The sequence below is a fragment of the Diabrotica virgifera genome, chromosome 8 (genome assembly GCF_917563875.1).
Source record: "Diabrotica virgifera virgifera chromosome 8, PGI_DIABVI_V3a".
Taxonomy (NCBI): Eukaryota; Metazoa; Arthropoda; class Insecta; order Coleoptera; family Chrysomelidae; genus Diabrotica; species Diabrotica virgifera.
Genome location: NC_065450.1, coordinates 207062833 through 207082765, shown reverse-complemented (window position 1 = coordinate 207082765; position 19933 = coordinate 207062833). Strand labels below are relative to the sequence as shown.

At 32.5% G+C, this 19933-nt stretch overlaps 1 protein-coding gene across 1 annotated transcript; it reads left to right on the top strand.

The window, feature by feature from the left end:
* The first annotated feature begins 506 nt into the window (after positions 1 to 506).
* Positions 507 to 19552, top strand: LOC114331048 (gustatory and odorant receptor 22-like). Its single transcript, XM_028280522.2, has 6 exons — positions 507 to 819; positions 3255 to 3493; positions 3550 to 3699; positions 11196 to 11405; positions 19291 to 19380; positions 19443 to 19552. The coding sequence occupies exons 1-6, from the start codon at positions 519 to 521 to the stop codon at positions 19515 to 19517; spliced, it is 1065 nt and encodes a 354-aa protein (XP_028136323.1). The 5' UTR covers positions 507 to 518; the 3' UTR covers positions 19518 to 19552.
* The last annotated feature ends 381 nt before the right edge of the window (positions 19553 to 19933 follow it).

The window sequence follows — 19933 nt, the reverse complement described above, 5'->3', positions numbered from 1 at the left end:
AGCGCTGTAAAACCTAGATAAATAAATAGAATTAAAAAACTTTATAGTGGAAATTGTTAGCTGAAAAACCCTCTACAAAATTGCTATAATGTTATTTTATTGTAAAATAAACTGAAAAAAGGTTATAACATCCAAAAGGAAACTTGTTAAAAATTTTTTACTTATTTTTGTTTATATCTTTTTTGTTGGTCACTTGACGATAAAAAGTAATAAAAACAAAATTGTAGAAAATTTGATTTGTAACATTTTATGTTATATTATATTTTCTGTAGGGTTGGTAGTTTACGAGATATAGCGCGAAACCCACTTGCACCCCTTTTCCAAGATGACAGCCGGGGAACTAGGGTGGCGACCCCAAAAACTTGAACTTAAGCTTCTACTAATCCTTCCTACATATTCAAAAAAAAATTGACTCCTCTAACAAATGCAAGGTATGGCCTAAAAAATGTAACATTTCAATGGACTCCATCACAAAAACTTCTATTGTAATTTTTTTGTTCTTCTAGATCTTAGGTGTCATGCCAATTCAGAGAGGAAAAATCGGCACAATAACCTTCGGGTGGTTGAGTGGACCGATGATCTATGCTTACGTTTTTTATGTTATAACTACTGTTATAGTCCTGCTAGTGGGCTATGAGCGAGTCGACATTTTACTGAACAAGAGCAAAAAATTCGACGAATACATCTACTCCATTATCTTTATTATTTTTTTGGTGCCTCATTTCTGGATTCCGTTTGTAGGTTGGGGAGTTGCTAAAGAAGTTTGTGATTACAAAAACGGATGGGGATTTTACCAGCTCCATTACTATAAAATCGTTGGTAAAGTATATCTATCTATTTATAACTTAGTGTTCAAAGTAGCAAAATAATGGTGCCAACCTAGTCCCAAGCCGAAGCCGGAGGTGACATGAAGAGATTCCAGGTGGATTTAGACTGTTTAAAGATTAGCAGTTTGATCTTTTTAGGAAACACGATTTTAGTATTTGTTTTATATAGGTATAGCATCAAAATCATTCAAGTATATGCTCCCACTAGCTAGTCAACAGATAAATATATAAAACAATTTTAGGAAGATATTTCTAAGGCAAAGATAGAAAGAGCTCATTTCAATTTTTTATTAGTAGAAAAAATATGTTGGAACATAAAAGGAAGCCCTAACACAATTTGGAGAAAAATGACCAATATTATGAGAGAGACGGCTATTGAAATACTTGGGAAAACGTCAGGAAAGAAGTTTGAGGATAAAGAGACTTGGTGGTGGTCAAATGAAGTACAAGGAAAAATACAAGAGAAGGAAAAATTATATAAAAAGTGGCAAGAAACCAGATCGGACATGGATTCTCAAAACTATATGGTCGCCAAAAAGGAAGCGAAAGTAGCAGGAGCATAAGCTAAAGCAGAAGCGTATTCAAACCTATACGATCAACTTGATACCAGGGAAGGCGAAGCAAAGATATATAAAATAGCCAAACAGAGAGCAAAGAAAGCAAAAGATTTTAATCAGATTAGATGAATCCGAAATGAAAATAATAAAATACTAATTCACGAAAAGGATGTCAAAGAGAGATGGAGAAAGTATTTTGACAGTTTATTAAATGAAGAATTTGTCAGACAGCCTGTGGAGTTAATGGAGACTGTAACAGCAATGTTTATCGGAATAACAAACGAGGAAGTAAGTGGCTCAAGCGCTTCAAAAAATAAAGAAAGGAAAAGCAGTCGGACCAGATGATATTCCTGGGGAAGTATGGAGAGCATTGGGAGAGACAGGAATAAGTTGGCTAGCAGGTCTATTTAATAGAATTATGGAAGTTGGACAAATGCCAGACGAATGGAGAAGCAGTAGGTATATTAGTACCTGTCTACAAAAACAAGGGAGACATACAACAATGTACAAACTACAGGGCTATAAAACTACTTAGCCACACCATGAAAATATGGGAGCGAGAGTAATTGATAGACGGATACGTGAAGTAACCGAAATAACCGATAATCAATTTGGCTTTATGCAGTGCAGATCAACAACAGATGCAATTTTCATTTTAAGGCAACTGATGGAAAAATACAGGAATAAAGAGACCGCTCATATGGTATTCATTGATCTTTAGAAAGCATATGCTAGAGTTCCTCGAGAGTTTCTGTGGTGGGCACTCAATAAGAAAGGAGTCCCTGGCGAATATGTAAAGATTGTGAGAGATATGTATGAGGGGGTAACGACTAGTGTTAGGACAGGTGTGGGAGTGACTGATAAATTTCAGGTGAAAGTAGGATTGCACCAAGGCTCGCTGCTTAGTCCTTATTTATTCTCATTAGTTTTGGACCAGATAACAGCGAAATTACAGGGTAGCATTCCATGGTGCCTAATGTATGCTGATGATGTAGTGTTAATAGGAAATAGTGAAAGAGACCTGAACAAAAACTGGAACAGTGGAGACAAGCTCTGGAGGAAAAAGGTTTAAAACTTAGTAGGACAAAAACAGAGTATTTGGAATGTTCATTTAAAGATGGAGTTACTACAAATAAAATGGTATCTTTGGATGGTGAAATAATTGTGAAAAGCAATAGTTTTAAGTACCTACAGTCGGTGTTACAGAGCAATGGAGAACTAGACGGAGATGCATGCAGTAGAATTGGGGCTGGATGGATGAAGTGGAAAGAAGCGAGTGGTGTGTTGTGTGACAGAAAAATTCCAATGAAGCTGAAGGGAAAATTCTATAAAACAGCCATAAAACCGGCTATGATGTACGGAAAGCAGAGAAAAAGAAAGAGGAACAACGAATGCATGTGGCGGAAATGAGAATGCTTAGATGGATGAGTGGAGTGACAAAAAAGGATAAAATTAGAAATGAGTATATTAGGGGAAGTCTAGGTGTGGCACCATTTGATGCCAAAATGAGAGAGCATAGGTTGAGATGGTTTGGTCATGTTCAACGTCGAGACGTTAATCACTCAATACAAAGAATAGCTGAAGTGCAGATTCCTGGAAGGAGTAGGAGAGGAAGACCGAAGAAGCCCTGGGGAGACGATAACCCGAGATAGAAGTGTGTGAAGAAATGCAATTAGGGAAGCCGAAACCGCATAGGGATAAAGCAAAGAGAATGATGATGATGATGATGTGAGTTGAGAAACCGGCCGTTAGTAGGTTTTGTGATTACTAGTAGGAGAGGAGGTGGAGTAGATCTGGGAGAAACTACCGAAACATTAATTGATCTTTTTTACTAGCTAATTTTCATTGTAATCATTTTTGCATTTTATAGGCAGGGATATGAAATTCCCACATCTCAGCACGTTAATAGTAATAATAAGCTTGGGTTGTCTGATAGTAGCAGTGATGTTGCTGCTAACTTTGAGTGCTCTACTTGACGGATTTACTTTATACCATACCTCAGCATATTATCACATCATTACGATGATCAATATGAATTGTGCTCTGTGGTACATCAATTGTAGAGCTATAGGAAACGCAAGTCATGCATTGGCGGACAGTTTTCAGGAGGTGATAACAAGAATGGCTTCTTTAGATATTGAGCGTCTATTGAATTTTCTTTGCAGGATATAAAACAAAATTGTTCTGCATATATGATAGCCAATTATAGGATTCTGTGGCTAGAACTGAGTGAGTTGCTGCAAGCTATTGGTAATGCATACGCAAGAACCTATGCAACATATTCTTTATTTATGATCACCAATATCACAGTTGCAGTAAGTTGATGCGAAAATTATTAAGCGAATATTATTATTATTATTATTAGGGAGTTTTTGTTGCTACGTAACGTACGCATCTCCGTATACGTAAAGCCACTAACGTGTCGTAGAGGATGAACGTTAAAATAGGTAGTTTTTGTGACTGCCTTAACGTAACGTAAAGCAAATCGTAAAGTAATTTTTAAATTCCGTTGACATTAAAAAAATAAAACAATGTTCACACAATATACAATTAATATACAAATGTAAAAAAAAAAGATAAATGAATGATGAAATTGTATGGTTTTTATTGCTTCTATTTAAATATAAAAATATTATTTTTCCTTAGGTTAAAATTTTTTTATTTTTGTTTATACCTACTTTTTAGTTGTAAATTATTGTACCTACATCAGAATTCCAGTATAATGTAAATAGTTTGTTCATATTTATTTGAAAATTTTACAGAAATTAGGTCATTTATTTATCAAGTTATTAATTGTGGTGATCACAGTATTTCTTAAATTTATACAAGATTTGTTTGTTTTGCTTTATTAATAGACAACTTGAAAACAATAAAATTTTAAATCTATTATGAAGTTCCAATTTCCAATTACAAAGACAGAATAATTTTACTCAATTAGACTAAACCAATAACCAATAATAACCTTAAATATTTATAAACGGGTAGTACGCTGATGAAATGTTCATTTGGTAGCCATTGGTAGGTAATCGCCAATCGGGCAAGATCCTTGTGTGCATTCGGTGACTTTCGTCTCGATAGGGATGCGTTCTCACGTACGTATTAGAGCGCTACTTTAGGTAATACGCATCGAGATACGGGAGTTCAACCATTAATGCGCAAGCGTATATGTCAAAAAGATGGGTTACGTTTACGTATTTGTGTGCACAAAAACTCCCTAGTAACGATTATTGAATTATTAACGATTAAAAAAAGTCTATATGCTATCTATATATGTCTATCTATTCTACGCTCTGTTTTTCAACTAGGAGGAGTCATTCAAATTTACCGCGCCGTAATGTTTTTTTTTGTAATTGGTCTAACCGCAGGCAAGTTTACTCCACTCTTATGAAATTTTGACACTACTGACAGTTACGAAATTGTGACACTATTGGCATTTCATAGGTCAATAAAATTATATCGGCGATTTTTTGTGTTTTCTGCGTTATTCCTTTAATTTTTAGATTTTTAGTCTGCTTTTATACAAAAAACAGTTGTTTTTAGAATTCTTTAATTACGACCTGATGAAATCCCTACAGAACTGCTGAAGCTTTTGAATGATAAATCCGTAACCATAATATTGCTTATATTCAATACAATATACAGTACTGGTATAATGGTTGCTATAATGGTCGCAAGAATGGTTGCTGTCTACGTTTGTCACCATACCGAAGAAAACTAAGGCAATGCAATGTTCAGATCATCGAACAATCTCCTTGATGAGTCACCTGCTTAAAATATTTCTTAGAGTCATCCACAAACGAATCTATCAAAAACTAGACATCGATATTAACGATACATAGATGGGATTCAGAAAAGGATTAGGTAAAAGGGATGCTCTCTTTGCCTTGAACGTTCTAACACAGAGATGCCTAGATGTTAACCAAGAGGTACACGCCTGCTTTATAGACTTTGAAAAGGCCTTTGACAAAGTACGCCACAGTAAACTCAAAGAAATCCTGGAGAGTAAGAACATTGACACCAGAGACATAAAAATAATATTAAATCTGTACTGGAATCAGCGAGCTAATATAAAAATAGAAGACCAAACATCGAACGAAATAGAAATACGTAGAGGGGTACGACAGGGTTGTATATTGTCACCGCTCTTGTTTAATATCTACAGCGAACAAATATGCCAAGAAGCTCTCTCATATGCAAACGAAGGGATAATAGTCAATGGATAAGTTATCAATAACATTCGATATACTGACGATACTGTGATAATGGCAAGAACAGCGGAAGATCTACAACATCTAGTTGAAAGTATGAATGAGATATGTAATAACTACGGCATAAGGATGAACGTCCAATAAATGACACTAGTATCACAATAAACGGTACCCAACTTGAAAAAGTAAACGAATACAAATACTTGGGAACCCTTATCAATGAAACAGGTGACCAAAATCAGGAGATAAAAAGACGTATTGAAATTGCCAGGTCTACTTTTATAAACCTAAATGAGAAATTTGAGATAGTGGTTTATCTGTACCACAAACGAATTGTTCAAAAAAGCAGTAAATAAAATTAGAATCGCCCTAATGATATCCAATCTCCGATAGGAGAGGCACTCACAGAAGAAGAAGAATCACGTATTAGTTTATATAATATTTATGGATTACCATCGAAGGCCCACATGATCAACCCAAAAAGAAAATGTATTTGGTGATTTTTCTAGTGACTTTCTTGGGTGTGAATCTGTTTTTTAGTTTACTCCTCCTGGTTTAAAAACATAGTACAGTTTTATTTTCTGTTATATGTGCAACCATTAAAATTTTACTTTTAGCCTTGTTAGTTTGGTAGACCTAATACTACGGGATCCGAATAGGAGGTCGAAATATACCCATCTGCTTGCCGGATAAAACATTTTTTTTATTAAATTTCATACGTAGACAAATATTTCTAGAATGGGTTGCCTATCAAAACCGTGTCATAGCTATCCTTAAGGGGGGCGGTAGGGGTTGAAATCAATATTTCAAGCACATTTTTTTTGAAAGTATGGTAGAATTATTTTATTTTTAAATTAAATAGGCATATTCAGTAAAATTCATACATTACTCAAGAAAAAATCAAGGAAAAATACTAAAAAATAAGTCACAAGCCAGTCACAACTTGACACTATTTGATTTCTTCCCCCCCCCATTCTCACAACATATCATCATTCGATTCAAGTTTTTACCCTAGGTCCAACCAAACTTCGAAACAAAAAAAATTCGTTCATATCATAATACTTCCACTCTTTTACCCTTGAGAGTTTAAAGTCTGGTCTCTGGGTCTCCCAGCCTTTCTCATCACACCTCATTACAGTAAATAATTTTGATATCAAACCATATATTTTTCATTAGTTATTAACTGATATTTACCAACAATGCCAGCTTTATTCCAAAACACCCTCATACATCCATCCAATTTTAAACCTTTTCAATTTAACTCAGTAACTAATTAAAAATATACCCTAATTCTTGAAACTTTTTTTAGTCCTAGATGTTTATGTTACATAAAAGGACCTCTCATTTCTACCCAAGTTACGAGTTCAATTGATACTTTGTTTTCACTTCAATTTAATACACACACCTATCTTTAGCCAACCAACCTACATATTATCATATCAGCCTCCTCCTGTAAATTATACTACTTATCATAATTTCAACACTACTTTGATATCAGACCTCCACACACAATAGACTATCTAATTTACTCTTACAATTAGTACATTTAAACCATTTTTCATTCATAGTAAACTCAACTTTCATCAACACAGTTGGACTCGCTTCCATTTTAAATTCGAACCACAATCATCAACCTTTACACATAAATAAAACATCCTAGCAAAAAAAAAATTTCCCACTTAATTACTGGGTCCCAGATGTTCCTATACATAAATGGATCCATTTCCGCTAATTAATTTATTTTCATTATTATTATGTATAGTTGGTTGCATACAATCTGGCTACTGCTCCATCCACATTATAAAAATCATTTAATACAACCTACAAAATTGGGGTAAACTTTATTATAGCCACATCTTTGTTGATGTTAGTTATTACTGTTGGAAAATTTTTAAAAAAATATCATATCACAATAGTTGGCTGAGGTAACACATGGTAATTATTATGTCACATTGTCACATTGTTCGGTTTGATCTTTGACACCTTTCAGAAACATCACTCAATTTTCATTCAGTTGCTATAAAGTCATCGAAATGTAAACTCAATTTTTTTGCATCCCACATGTTGGGAATTTAAATATCTTACCTTAGGGCATTATTACTGTTGCCTTTTGCCCATCACAAGGCATTTTAAGTAAATATGCATCTGTAAAGCATGCATTTTATATTTGAAGGGTTATTACCCCTATATTTCTTTGGTGGCTCAGCTAGCATCCAGACTGTGAGTATAACCACTTGTTTTAAACCTTAGTCAGAATTTAAATATCAATTTTACATTAATAAAATAGGCTATACTGACTTTTAGGTCTTACACTGATGATGATTTTGTAATAAAATCGAAAACGTTTTGTTCTGATGTAGCCCTTTAGGGATTTTAATAAATTTATACCTTTTAAAAAGGATTTATTCCAATTTTTGTGATTGATGGTATACAGCCAACTACAGGAAAACTTTTCTTTCCTTGTGGATTTTTTAAAAAATAAGTCAAAATATAATGAATTTTGCGGTGGACATCAGAACGCATCATTGGATCATGGTAAACAAAAAATTCAAAAATATTTTTTTAGCTTAAGAGTTTCTCGAGGTAATGCTGCCGAGCTTTTTTTTAATTTTACCTAATTTTGACTTTTTGATATCACTCAGAAGTCAAAACATCGATTTTTTTTGCAAAAAAGGGTGAAAATTAACATATTTATTATTGTTAAACAAAAAATAAGCATACAACAAAAAATATCTCGACAGCGTTACCTCAAGGAATGTCTAAAGAAAATATATACAAAATTTAAGGTGAGTCCGTCAAGTTGCTTTTGATTTACAATGTCTACAGCCTTTGAAAAAAGCAGTTTTGAGGAAAACGCGTTTAAAGTATTGTCAAGTTTTAGTTTCAATTTCTTTTTTGTCTTTAAAATCGTAAAATGAAGCACACCGGAATATCTTTTTGAATCGCGGAGTAATTTACTAAAGAAAATGAGATCGTGTTGACCGTTGTTTACTACGTTCAAGCGCGCTGGCACGAACTTGCTGCAAAGCGAGTCGAATGTAGGGAGATAGTGTTGAATAGCTCTACCTTCGACTTGATTTGCAGCAGGTTCGCGGCAGCACGCTTGAACGTAGTGAACAACGGTCAACAGCTGTTCTCATTTTCTTTAGTAAATTACTCCGCGATTCAAAAAGATATTCCGGTCTGCATCATTTTACGATTTTAAAAACAACAAAGAAATTGAAGCTAAAACTTGACAATACTTTAAATGCGTTTTCCTCAAATCTGATTTTTTCAAAAGCTGTAGACATTGTAACTCAAAAGCTACTTGAACGACCCACCAGGAAATTTGTATATATTTTCTTTAGACATTCCTTGAGGTAATGCTGTCGAGATATTTTTTGTTGTAAGCTTATTATTTGTTTAACAATAATAAATATGTTAATTTTCACCTTTTTTTTTCAAAAAAATTCGATGTTTTGACTTCTGTGTGATATCAAAAAGTCAAAATTAGATAGATTTAAAAAAACTCGACAGCATTACCTCGAGAAACTCTTAAGCTAATAAAATCTTTTTGAATTTGTTGTTTACGATGATCCAATGATGCGTTCTGATATCCACCGCAAAATTCATTATATTTTGAGGTGTCTTTTAAAAATTTGCCACCGTTGACTTATTTTTTAACATTTTTTCTTGAATTTTTTCTTAAGTAATGTATGAATTGTACTGAATATGGCTATGTAATTTAAAAATAAAATAATTAACCATACTTTAAAAAAATGTGCTTGAAATATTGATTTCAACCCCTACCGCCCCCTTAAGGATAGCTATGACACGATTTTGATAGGCAACCCATGCTGATCGTGTTTGTCTATGTATGAAATTTAATAAAAAAAAATGTTTCATGTTTCATCCGGCAAGCAGATGGGTACATTTCGACCTCCCGTTCGGATCTTATACTATAAGTAGGGAGCAGATTTATATGCGAGCAATTTTGATGAAATATGCGCATACATATGCAGTAAAAAATTACGAAATATGCGCAAGATATGCACAATAATTTCAAAAAATGCGCATTTTCAGAAATCACATATTTATCTACAATGAAATAAATGTATAGATTTTCCACTATCTTCTTGATTTTTTTATGGTATCGTTGTAAATTTGAGGTACGTATTTTTTTTTCAATGTAATTACATCGGGAACACTTTTCTTGTAATATGTTTCCAAAAAACTTTTAAACATGGGTTTTTACAGTTTTTTCAAAGGTATGTTTGCACAAACCATCGCCTCGCATAATTCCGAATTAAATTTATATTGTTCGTTGGATGAAGTCATCAACGATTGTATACTGTCCATGGGTAACTGATCAATTTTCGATTCGCTCATTTTCTTGCATTTTGACTTATGTAGTTCTGTCCCGACGTGTTGTGTAACCGAAAATTTTCGCTGAGATGGTGTCTACGAAAAATATCACATACGAAAGAGTTGGCGTTCACCTTTCTCTTTGTGAAGACAGAGAAATCAACTCAACCACCCACATGCTTGTGGTAAAGTCATATGGTGCCTTGAGCTATACCTTTTAAATTTCACCCATCGCCAGGGTTTAATAAATAATATGCCAATGTAAGACCTTTGGTCGGCATTTTAAGGGTTTTAACCCATGTATTTTTGGTGGCTTAGCATGTAGAGCTTGCTTAGAACACTGATGATGCTCTCTTTAGAGCGAAAACGTTCTGTATTTTAATGCAGCCCTTTATTGGGGTTTTCAAACTAATATACCTTTTACACAGAAGAAAATTTTCTTCAATTTTTGTAATTAATGGTATACAGCCAGCTACAGGAAAATTTTTCCTTATGGATACTTTTTCAAACTGTTTAAACTACTTAAAATGTTGAGGATTCAGCGAAATATTATTTATTAAAGAAAACAGAGGACGAAAGCAACCTTAAAACTCACCATTTTACTACACGCTTTGCAAAATAATTTTCCACTGGTGCAAAGAAGCTGGGGATAGGTTCTGATCTGGGAATAAACCTGGCTAGAATCTTTCGGCATATTGTACTGTTCACAAACAGAAGTACTTTTACACAAAAACTAAACATTCGCATTGACCGACCAAATGTGACTAATTTTACTGATTTACGGGATCTTATTTAAATTTCCGTTAGAGAATCGTAAAACGATGTTTAGAGATCTAAATATTCTTTTAAAAATAGTGTAATTAACATCATACAATCATTTTATGACGGCGTACTATACGCACTTTGTGGGTGAAGATCGGGTGTTTTCTAAGAAAAACCGAAAAGGTAGTAAATGAGCCGACTGCAGGTAGTTCTCGAAAATATATGACCGCATTTGCGGGGGAATATTTTGTGTCGAATTAAAAATTTTTTGAATTTTTTCGTTTGGATAAAAAGTTTTTAAATAGACACATAATATGCAAGTTTTTTTAAAAATATGCAAAATTTGGTAAAGTTATCAAATATGCGAAATATGCAGGCAATATTCATTTAGCATAAAATCCGCTCCCTAACTATAAGTAATATTCATATTTTTATAGTATTATTTTTCTGTATCCCAATAGAGTATTTCATATAATTTTGTACGTATATTTTACAAGATATATGGCTTTACATCGGAGGTAGTGGACCACGGAATAACATTTTCTTTCAAAGAAATGGGACTGCTTGTAGCTGGTCTCTATTGTCTCACTCTATTGATGATATTTTGCAACTGCTCCCATCAAGCCTCAGAAAATATAGCAGGGAGGATCCAGACCTCTTTATTTGACATCAGGATATTTAACGTTGAACAAGATACAACGAACGAAGTAAGTCATGTTCGATTTTGAATTTTGTTGTCGCTTATAGTCAGCCGCGTCGAATAATACATCGCTTATACTGGTTTAACAGAAATTCGAGGCTGGAAGTCCAAGGTCAAATTTGTTATCTTTAATAGGCGACATCTTTGGATTTTAAGCTCTCATTCGACACCTCATTTGTCATTCTATCTATTTTAATAACGGAGGAGTTGTGCACTGACAAACAGACATGGATAAAGCAAGGTTTTTACCATTTTTTTAAATTGAAGTATTATGCTTATACAGGGTGAGTCATGAGGAACTGTACATACTCCTACCTCGTATAGAGGCCCCTATGGGGAATAACAAATGACCATTAAAAAGTGTCTGCTCCCCTTGTTTAATAATATACAGAGCGAGTTTCGCAATTTGACAGAAATTTATATTCGTCATAATTTTTGAACGGTCAGATCGATGTGTCTCTTATTTTGGTCAATCGTTACACTATTACCACCTAATCAACTGATTTATTCAAACTAAAAAAAATCAGGTCCGGCTTTAAAAAATTTGTTCTTTTGGGTCTTAGAAAAAATTTCACCCTGTATACGCTTTTTGAAAACTCTAATATGAATTTTACAAATTAGACAAATAGGCAATTAAAATGGCATATTTTTTCCCCACATGATTACTTAATTTTTTATAAAAAAATCAAATTTGACTATGAATAGTAATTAAAAGTTTGGTAAAGTGAAATAGATTTAAAAAAATTTACTTTTATTCCAATAAATAATTTTTTTTGAACAAATATTTAATTTATGTTACCACCCAATCAACTGATTTATTCAAACTAGAAAAAAATCAGGCCCGGATTTAAAAAAATATTTCGTTTTGGTCTTACAAAAGATTTCACCCTGTATACGCTTTTTGAAAACTCTAATATGAATTTTACAAATTAGACAAATATGCAATTAAAATGGCATATTTATTTTTTCCCCACACGATTACTTAATTTTTTATTAAAAAATCAAATTTGTCAAAATCGGAATTTTAACCTAAAAATGAAAAAAAAAAGATGAAATCACGGTTTAACTCACTACGACGATCCATTAAAAAAATTTTTTTCTGAAATTTTTACAGCACATATCTCTTACCATTGTGAAGACTATGACAATTGTTGTAGACTTTCAGTCTTCTTCTCGTAAAAGTTATGAATTTTAAAAAATAAAAGGTACAGCTTCGTGAATTGCAAAGTTAAATCGCAAAAATTAAGTGAAAAAATTTAAAATTTATCTATTTGATCACGTCTATGTTAAACCGTTGATTGATAAATACTGACCCCTCTATAATTTATCAATCAACGGTTAAAGTATAGAGTCCAAAGAGAAGTGTTATGGGGAGTTTTAGATCTAGACGTGTTATAGAAAAAAAAAAAAAAAAAAATGGTGAAACTTTTAATTTTAAGAAAAACGTTTATTTTTTTATTTTTATAGTAAAATTGCGATGTTGACAAATTTGATTTTTTAATAAAAAATTAAGTAATCGTGTGGGGAAAAAATAAATATGCCATTTTAATTGCCTATTTGTCTAATTTGTAAAATTCATATTAGAGTTTTCAAAAAGCGTATACAGGGTGAAATTTTTTCTAAGACCCAAACGAACTAATTTTTTAAGCCGGACCTGATTTTTTTCTAGCTTGAATAAATCAGTTGATTAGGTGGTAATAGTGTAACGATTGACCAAAATAAGAGACACATCGATCTGACCGTTCAAAAATTATGACGAATATAAATTTCTGTCAAAATGCGAAACTCGCCCTGTATATTATTAAACAATGGGAGCAGACACTTCTTAATGGACATTTGTTATTCCCCATTGGGCCCTCTATACGAGGTAGGAGTATGTACAGGGTTATTCACTATATTTTGACCCCCCTGTAAACTGCTTTATTTACAGAATTAGAAAAAAATGTAGAATACAAAAGTTATTTGATTTTTAAATTATGATTTTTTGACATAATATATATCGTACTAGTGACGTCATCCATTTGGGCGAGATGACGTAATCGACTATTTTTTTAAACGGGAATAGGGGTCGAGTGCTAGCTCATTTGAAAGGTTATTCAATTCCCTATTCAGTAATATAAACATTAACATGATTAATTGTACAGGGTGTCCAAATTTTTTTTAATTAAATTAATTGACACAAAAAGAAGAATGTATTTAATTTATTTAATTCAAAATACATTCTACTGCTGTCAGAAAACAGAAATAAATGTTTATTCAACAAATAAACATTACTTTTCACTTAAATTCAATGTTCAAGCTGCCACCCATCTGCCTTTTGGCAGTTTGAACATTGAATTTAAGCACAAATAAATATTTATTTGTGGAATAAACTTTTATTTTTGTTTTCTAACAGCACTTAAATGTATTTTAAATTAAATAAATGACATATATTCTTCTTCTTGTGTCAATAATTTAATTCAAATATTTTTTTGGACACCCTGTATAATTAATCATGTTAATGTTTATATTACTGAATAGGGAATTATATAACCTTTCAAATGAGCTAGCACTCGACCCCTATTCCTATTTAAAAAAGAGTCGATTACGTCATCACGCCCAAATGGATGACGTCACTAGTACGATATATATGTCAACAAATCATAATTTAAAAAACGAATAAATTTTGCATTTTACATTTTTTTCTAATTCTGTAAATAAAGCAGTTTACAGGGGGCTCAAAATATAGTGAATAACCCTGTACAGTTCGTCATGACACACCCTGTAGGGGAGCCACAATTCTCGGTTTAATGAAGATAACATTTTTAACTAACTTATATTTTGATGTAACGGTTTCCACTCCGAAAATCGTTCTCAAAAGAACTAGATCTAGTTTATGCTAAAAATTCTGACGGATTGTATAACCTAGAATTATTATTATTATAATATAGCTCAACAGGCCTTAAAGGCCCATGGCTTGGAATTTCTCCACGGTTTTTCTCCATTTTCTCTTGTCCATGGCCGCAGTTCTCCAATTTGATATCCCGATTGTTTCCAGGTCTTCCTTACATACTTCTAGCCACTTTTTCCTGGATCGTTTTCTTCTCCTCCTTCCTTCCCCTCTTAGCAGGGAGTCCTGTGCCCACCTTCCGTCAGCCATTCTCGCAAGATGACCTAACCAACTTAGTCTCTTTGTTCTGACCATCTGGCTTATTTCTGGTTTTCTTTACAGCTCTCCGATCTCTGCATTTGTTCGTCTCCTCCAAACGTCTTCATCGTTTTTTACTCCCCCGAATATCTTCCTTAGAACACTCCGCTCCCAGATGTTCAGCATATTTTCTTGATTTTTGTTCATGAACCATGTTTCGCTCCCGTAAAGAACTGTGGGCTAGATCACTGTTCGGTAGAGTCTTAATTTTGCCTCTCTGGAGATGTTTTTGGCTCTTAGTAGTTTGTGTAGGGCTCCGACTGTCTTTCTTCCTCTCGAAATTCTTTTTTCAATTTCTTGGCTTTCTTCCCCTTTACTCGTTAGCGTTACTCCTAGATACTCAAACTCCGTCACCTTTTTTTATTCTCGTTGTTTGTGGTAGTTTTCAGTTGTGTATCTTCATCTGAGGTCTGTCCCATTTCCATATACTTTGTTTTTTGCTCATTGATTCTCAGTCCATACTGCTTAGCCTTTACTTCAAAGAGTTTGAAAATCCTCAGCAGTTCCCTATTCGGTCTTGCCATTAGCACTACATCGTCCGCAAAGGCTAGAGCTAGAACCTGGTTTCTGTTGTCAAAGATCATACCTTTCGTTCGTATTCCACTCTCTCTCAATATTACCTCTAACAATAAATTGAAAAGTACTGTGGACAGCGGATCTCCCTGCTTTAATCCCCTTTTAACTTCAAATTTTCCTGATAGACTTCCTCCTATCCTTACTCTATTGTCAGTCTTTACTAAGGTCATTTTTTCGAGTCTGGTCATCTTTTCCGGAATCCCAAGTACTCTTAGGGCCTGGTACAAACGCCTTCTTATCATAGAATCGTAAGTTTGTTTGTAATCTATAAAGAGGAGGTTTAACTTTAACTGTTGCTCGTATGTACTGCTCTGAATCATTTTCAACACTAATATTTGATCTATGGTGGATCTGCCCTTTTTGAATCCTCCCTGGTATTCACCAATCTGCTCGTTTAAGTGCTTTTCCAGTCTGCTTCTTACGACTCTGGCGAGTACCTTATATGTTACGTCTAGGAGAGTGATACCCCTATAGTTTTCACACATTGCTCTATCTCCCTTCTTATGAATGGGACATACTATGACCTCTCTCCATACTTCCAGCATTTCCTCTCGCTCCCAGATTTTCGTCAACAGGCTACATATTCGCGTTATAAGTGCTTCTCCCCCAAAATCTTAGTCCAATGCTATTCAAATAAAAATTTAAATTTATTCTATTTTTTTCGAATTCTGAGAAAACTAATAAATATTTTTGAAAAATTTAAACGCAGCATGAAAGACTACATTGTTACCGAGGACAGAAGCTCCTTTAGAATAAACATAAAGTTTCTTTTTAATGAAATATTTGAAATTAAAAATCACACTAAATTTTCTATTTTCTTCACCCCTGTAACTTATTAAAATAAACATTACTAGAATGTCATTCTACTTGAAAATGTCATCATTAATTTAAAGAGATGGCTTTTGAATGTTCTTGGATAACTGTTATTTTTATAATTGCAAATTATTAATTCAGTTAATAAATGTGATAATTTTTTCACTATGTATTCAGTGATTGTAAATTTATTTGTACAACAAAAACTAATACTCAATCGAGAAACGAGGAAAAGTGTTAAAGTGATTTTTTAATATTTATATTGTTCTTATGGAACGCTTACAATTTTGAACATCTTTAACAACAAAATACTTGGATCACAGAATATATTATCCTGACGTATTCTCTGCTTGGATCTTCCACAAATAATACACAATAAATAACTTTTTATTAAGTTCACGTCTTAAATCAGTTATTTGTCAAATACACTATATATCAATAATATTTAATCAATAACTCAAAATATTCCCGATGCAATGTCAAATATTTAAAATTGTCACTGATTGTCAGTGTCTGACTGACAATATATGCTGACAATATTATATTCGGCTGAGTGCGTTGTAAGACAAAGATAGATTTTGAAAATATTACCACGGCATTGTGTTCATTTTTTTCGAATCCTGAAAAAAACCAATAAAATTTTTTGAAAAATTTAAACGCAGAATGAAAGACTAAATTATTACTGAGGGCCGAAAGTCCCGTAGAATAAATAAAAAGTTTATTTTGAATGAGATATTTAAAATTAAAAATCACACTAAATTTTCTCTTAGTTTTTCACCCCTGTAACTTATTAAAATAAACATTATAGAAGTTTTCTGGGGCTTTCAGCCCTCGGTAATAATGTAATCTTTAATTCTGCGTTTCAATTTTTCAAACATACTTATTATTTTTCTCAGGATTCGACAAAATGAATGCATTTAAATAGGATTGGACCAAGATTTTGCGCCTATAAGGTATAATATTATCAGAAACAATTTAAGATAATAATAATTCTTATAACATTTAAAGGGTTTTCACTTTTCACCCATATATTTAGTGGTTTTAACCAAGTATATCTTGTAGCAGCAATGAAGAAGGAACTTTTATTTTGAAAACGTTCTGTTATGTAGCCCGAAAGGGTCATTTTAAAAAAATTGAATAAATTCAGTTAGACACAGGATAAAATTTGAATAGAATTATTATCATTAAGAATATTAAAAACGTTTTAGGCCAGGGTAATAAGACAAAAACATACCCTGTTCGTGACACTTCAGCAGCCAGGGTACTGAAGCGTTTTTTTCGACAGGTAATACCTATAGGAACAAATTATAACTATTTCCTGCGTAGGATCTGGTGGCAATTTTTATTTATAAACAATTAACTGTCAAAAAATATCATTTCCCCTTTTTTTTCAAATCAATGGAAAACACTGAAACTTGTGATTTTTTTAGTACAAATATCTTCGAGATTATGGAAAAAGCTTTAAAATGACGTATTACAAAATTTGATATACTCATTTATTGTTAATATAATTGCGAAAAAAGGTCGGAATTGCAAAAAAAAATATTTTCGCAGTAACTATTGTAAAAATTAGTGTGCAGCTTTGAAATTTTTGTCAAATGAGGGTTCTTTGGTCCTTAATATGTGGTAAAAATTTCAAATCGATTCATTCAATTGATTAAATTTTATTCAAATTGTTTATCCCAGAGAGCATTTTTTGCAATGACATAAATCAGAAAAAAATGACGTTAGAACCATTCCACAGGCGTCAAATGAAATAGCATGAGCTACATTTTCAACATGGTTTAAAAAAGTGAATAAAAAATGCAACTATTAGTAATAAATAATTATGCAAAAGTATTGTCAATTTTTCTTTATAAACTTTTTGAATAACTTTTTCCAAAAAAAAACTTTTTTACCCTGTTTTAAGTGTACAACTACCAAGTAATGTTATTTATATCATAATTGATAAAAAATTGTAATAAATATATATAATTTCTTATATAACAAAATAAAAAGTTTAAAAGGAAAGATTTAAGATACTTTTGCATAATTATTTATTACTAATAAATGCATTTTTATTCACTTTTTTTAAACCAAGTTGAAAATATAGCTCATGCTCTTTCATTTGACATGTGTGGAATGGTTCTAGCGTCATTTTTTTCTGACTTATGTTATTGCAAAAAAATGCTCTCTGGAAAAAACAATTTGAATAAAATTTAAACAATTGAATGAATCGCTTTGAAATTTTTATCACATATTAAGCACTCGAGAACCCTTATTTGACAAAAATTTCAATGCTGTACACTAATTTTTACAACAGTTATTGCGAAAATAATTTTTTTTGCAATTCTGACTTTTGTTCGCAATTATATTAACAATGTACGAGTATATCAAACTTTGTAATACGTCATTTTAAAACTTTTTCCATAATCTCGAAGATATTTGTACTAAAAAAACCATAAGTGTCCCTGCTTTCCATTGATTTGAAAAAAAGTGAAAAATGTCATTTTTTGACACTTAATTGTTTATACTTAAATAAAAATGGCCGCCAGATCCTACGCAGGAAATAGTTACAATTTGCTCTTATAGGTATTACCTGTCGAAAAAACGCTGCAGTACACTGGCTGTTCTAGTGTCATGAAAAAAATCTTATTACCCTGGACTATTTTGAAACAATTCCAACATGTAGGGTAAAGAAAGGTATATTGGTGATAAAAATGAAAAATACTAATAATATAGGAATTTGACAAGTAAGCAAGAAATAAGTTCTGCTTTATTATATTACTTATTATTTGAAGTAAATGTTTAGAAGAGTTAATTTAACAAAAAATGAATAATAATGATAGTAAATGTCAAATTGACATACAAACTTATGTTAGGCAAGTTGGTGACACGGTAAGGTGTATTGGTGATAATGGTTAGAAAATTTGGTGAAACAACCGCAATTTAAGGATGACGATTTTGGCTAAATCACGAACTCAATGCAGCTTTTTTTATTGATAATTAGTTTATTGAATGGTTTTATAAAGTTTTATAAAGAAAAGAGCAATTATTCCAATAAATATGTAATCGTCTCTCACATTCAATAAGAAATGGCTCCACTGTCGACTGTCACACAACGCAACGGTCAAAACAGTCTGTTTACTAAAAGCGGGTGCGAGCATTGCAAAATCGTAATATATGTTTGTCCTGCTTACACTTGTTACAACTTACTAGCGCTGTGCCATGAATGTGCTTGCCTAGTTAGCTGTGTAGTAATCTGATTAAAATTTATCACCAAATTACTTGTATCACCAATATACCTTTCCTTATACCCTATCATTTTTTTTTGTAGATTGAACTCTTTTTAACAGCTATACGCCTAAATCCACCAACAGTATCTTTGAGAGGATTTTCAGATGTGAATAGAAGATTGGTCACATCTGTAAGTTACGCCAATATACAGAATGTAAAGTTGCAGTGTTAAAGTTATTATTTCTGTTTTAGAGCATTGCTACTATAGCTATATATCTGGTAATTTTACTCCAATTCAAGATAAGTTTAGTGAACCTCCACAATTAAAAAAAAGTGAATTTAAAATACAGTAGTTAGATAATTGATGAAAGTTTTACAAAAAAGACTACTCTAGGTCCACTAGATGTAAATAAAATATCATATTCTGAGATCTTAATTCTTTATTCTGTTAATTATTCCTATTCCGAATTATAATCCTGTCTCTATGAGCAAAGTATAGTCCATCAGTAGGGTGCTAACCTTGCTGAAAATTCCCTCCTCCTTTATCCGGGCTTGAAACCGGCAACAGTGCTGTTAAGCGACTTAGTCCACTCAAAACATCTATCAAACAATAAGGTGGAAGTCAGTATAGATGAACAATTTGAAGAACCTCTATAGGTTTTTCTAGGCAATGGAATAAGATAGGGGAATTCAGTAATATTCCGGTCAACTTACGCATCCGAAGCTACAAAAATTACCATCAA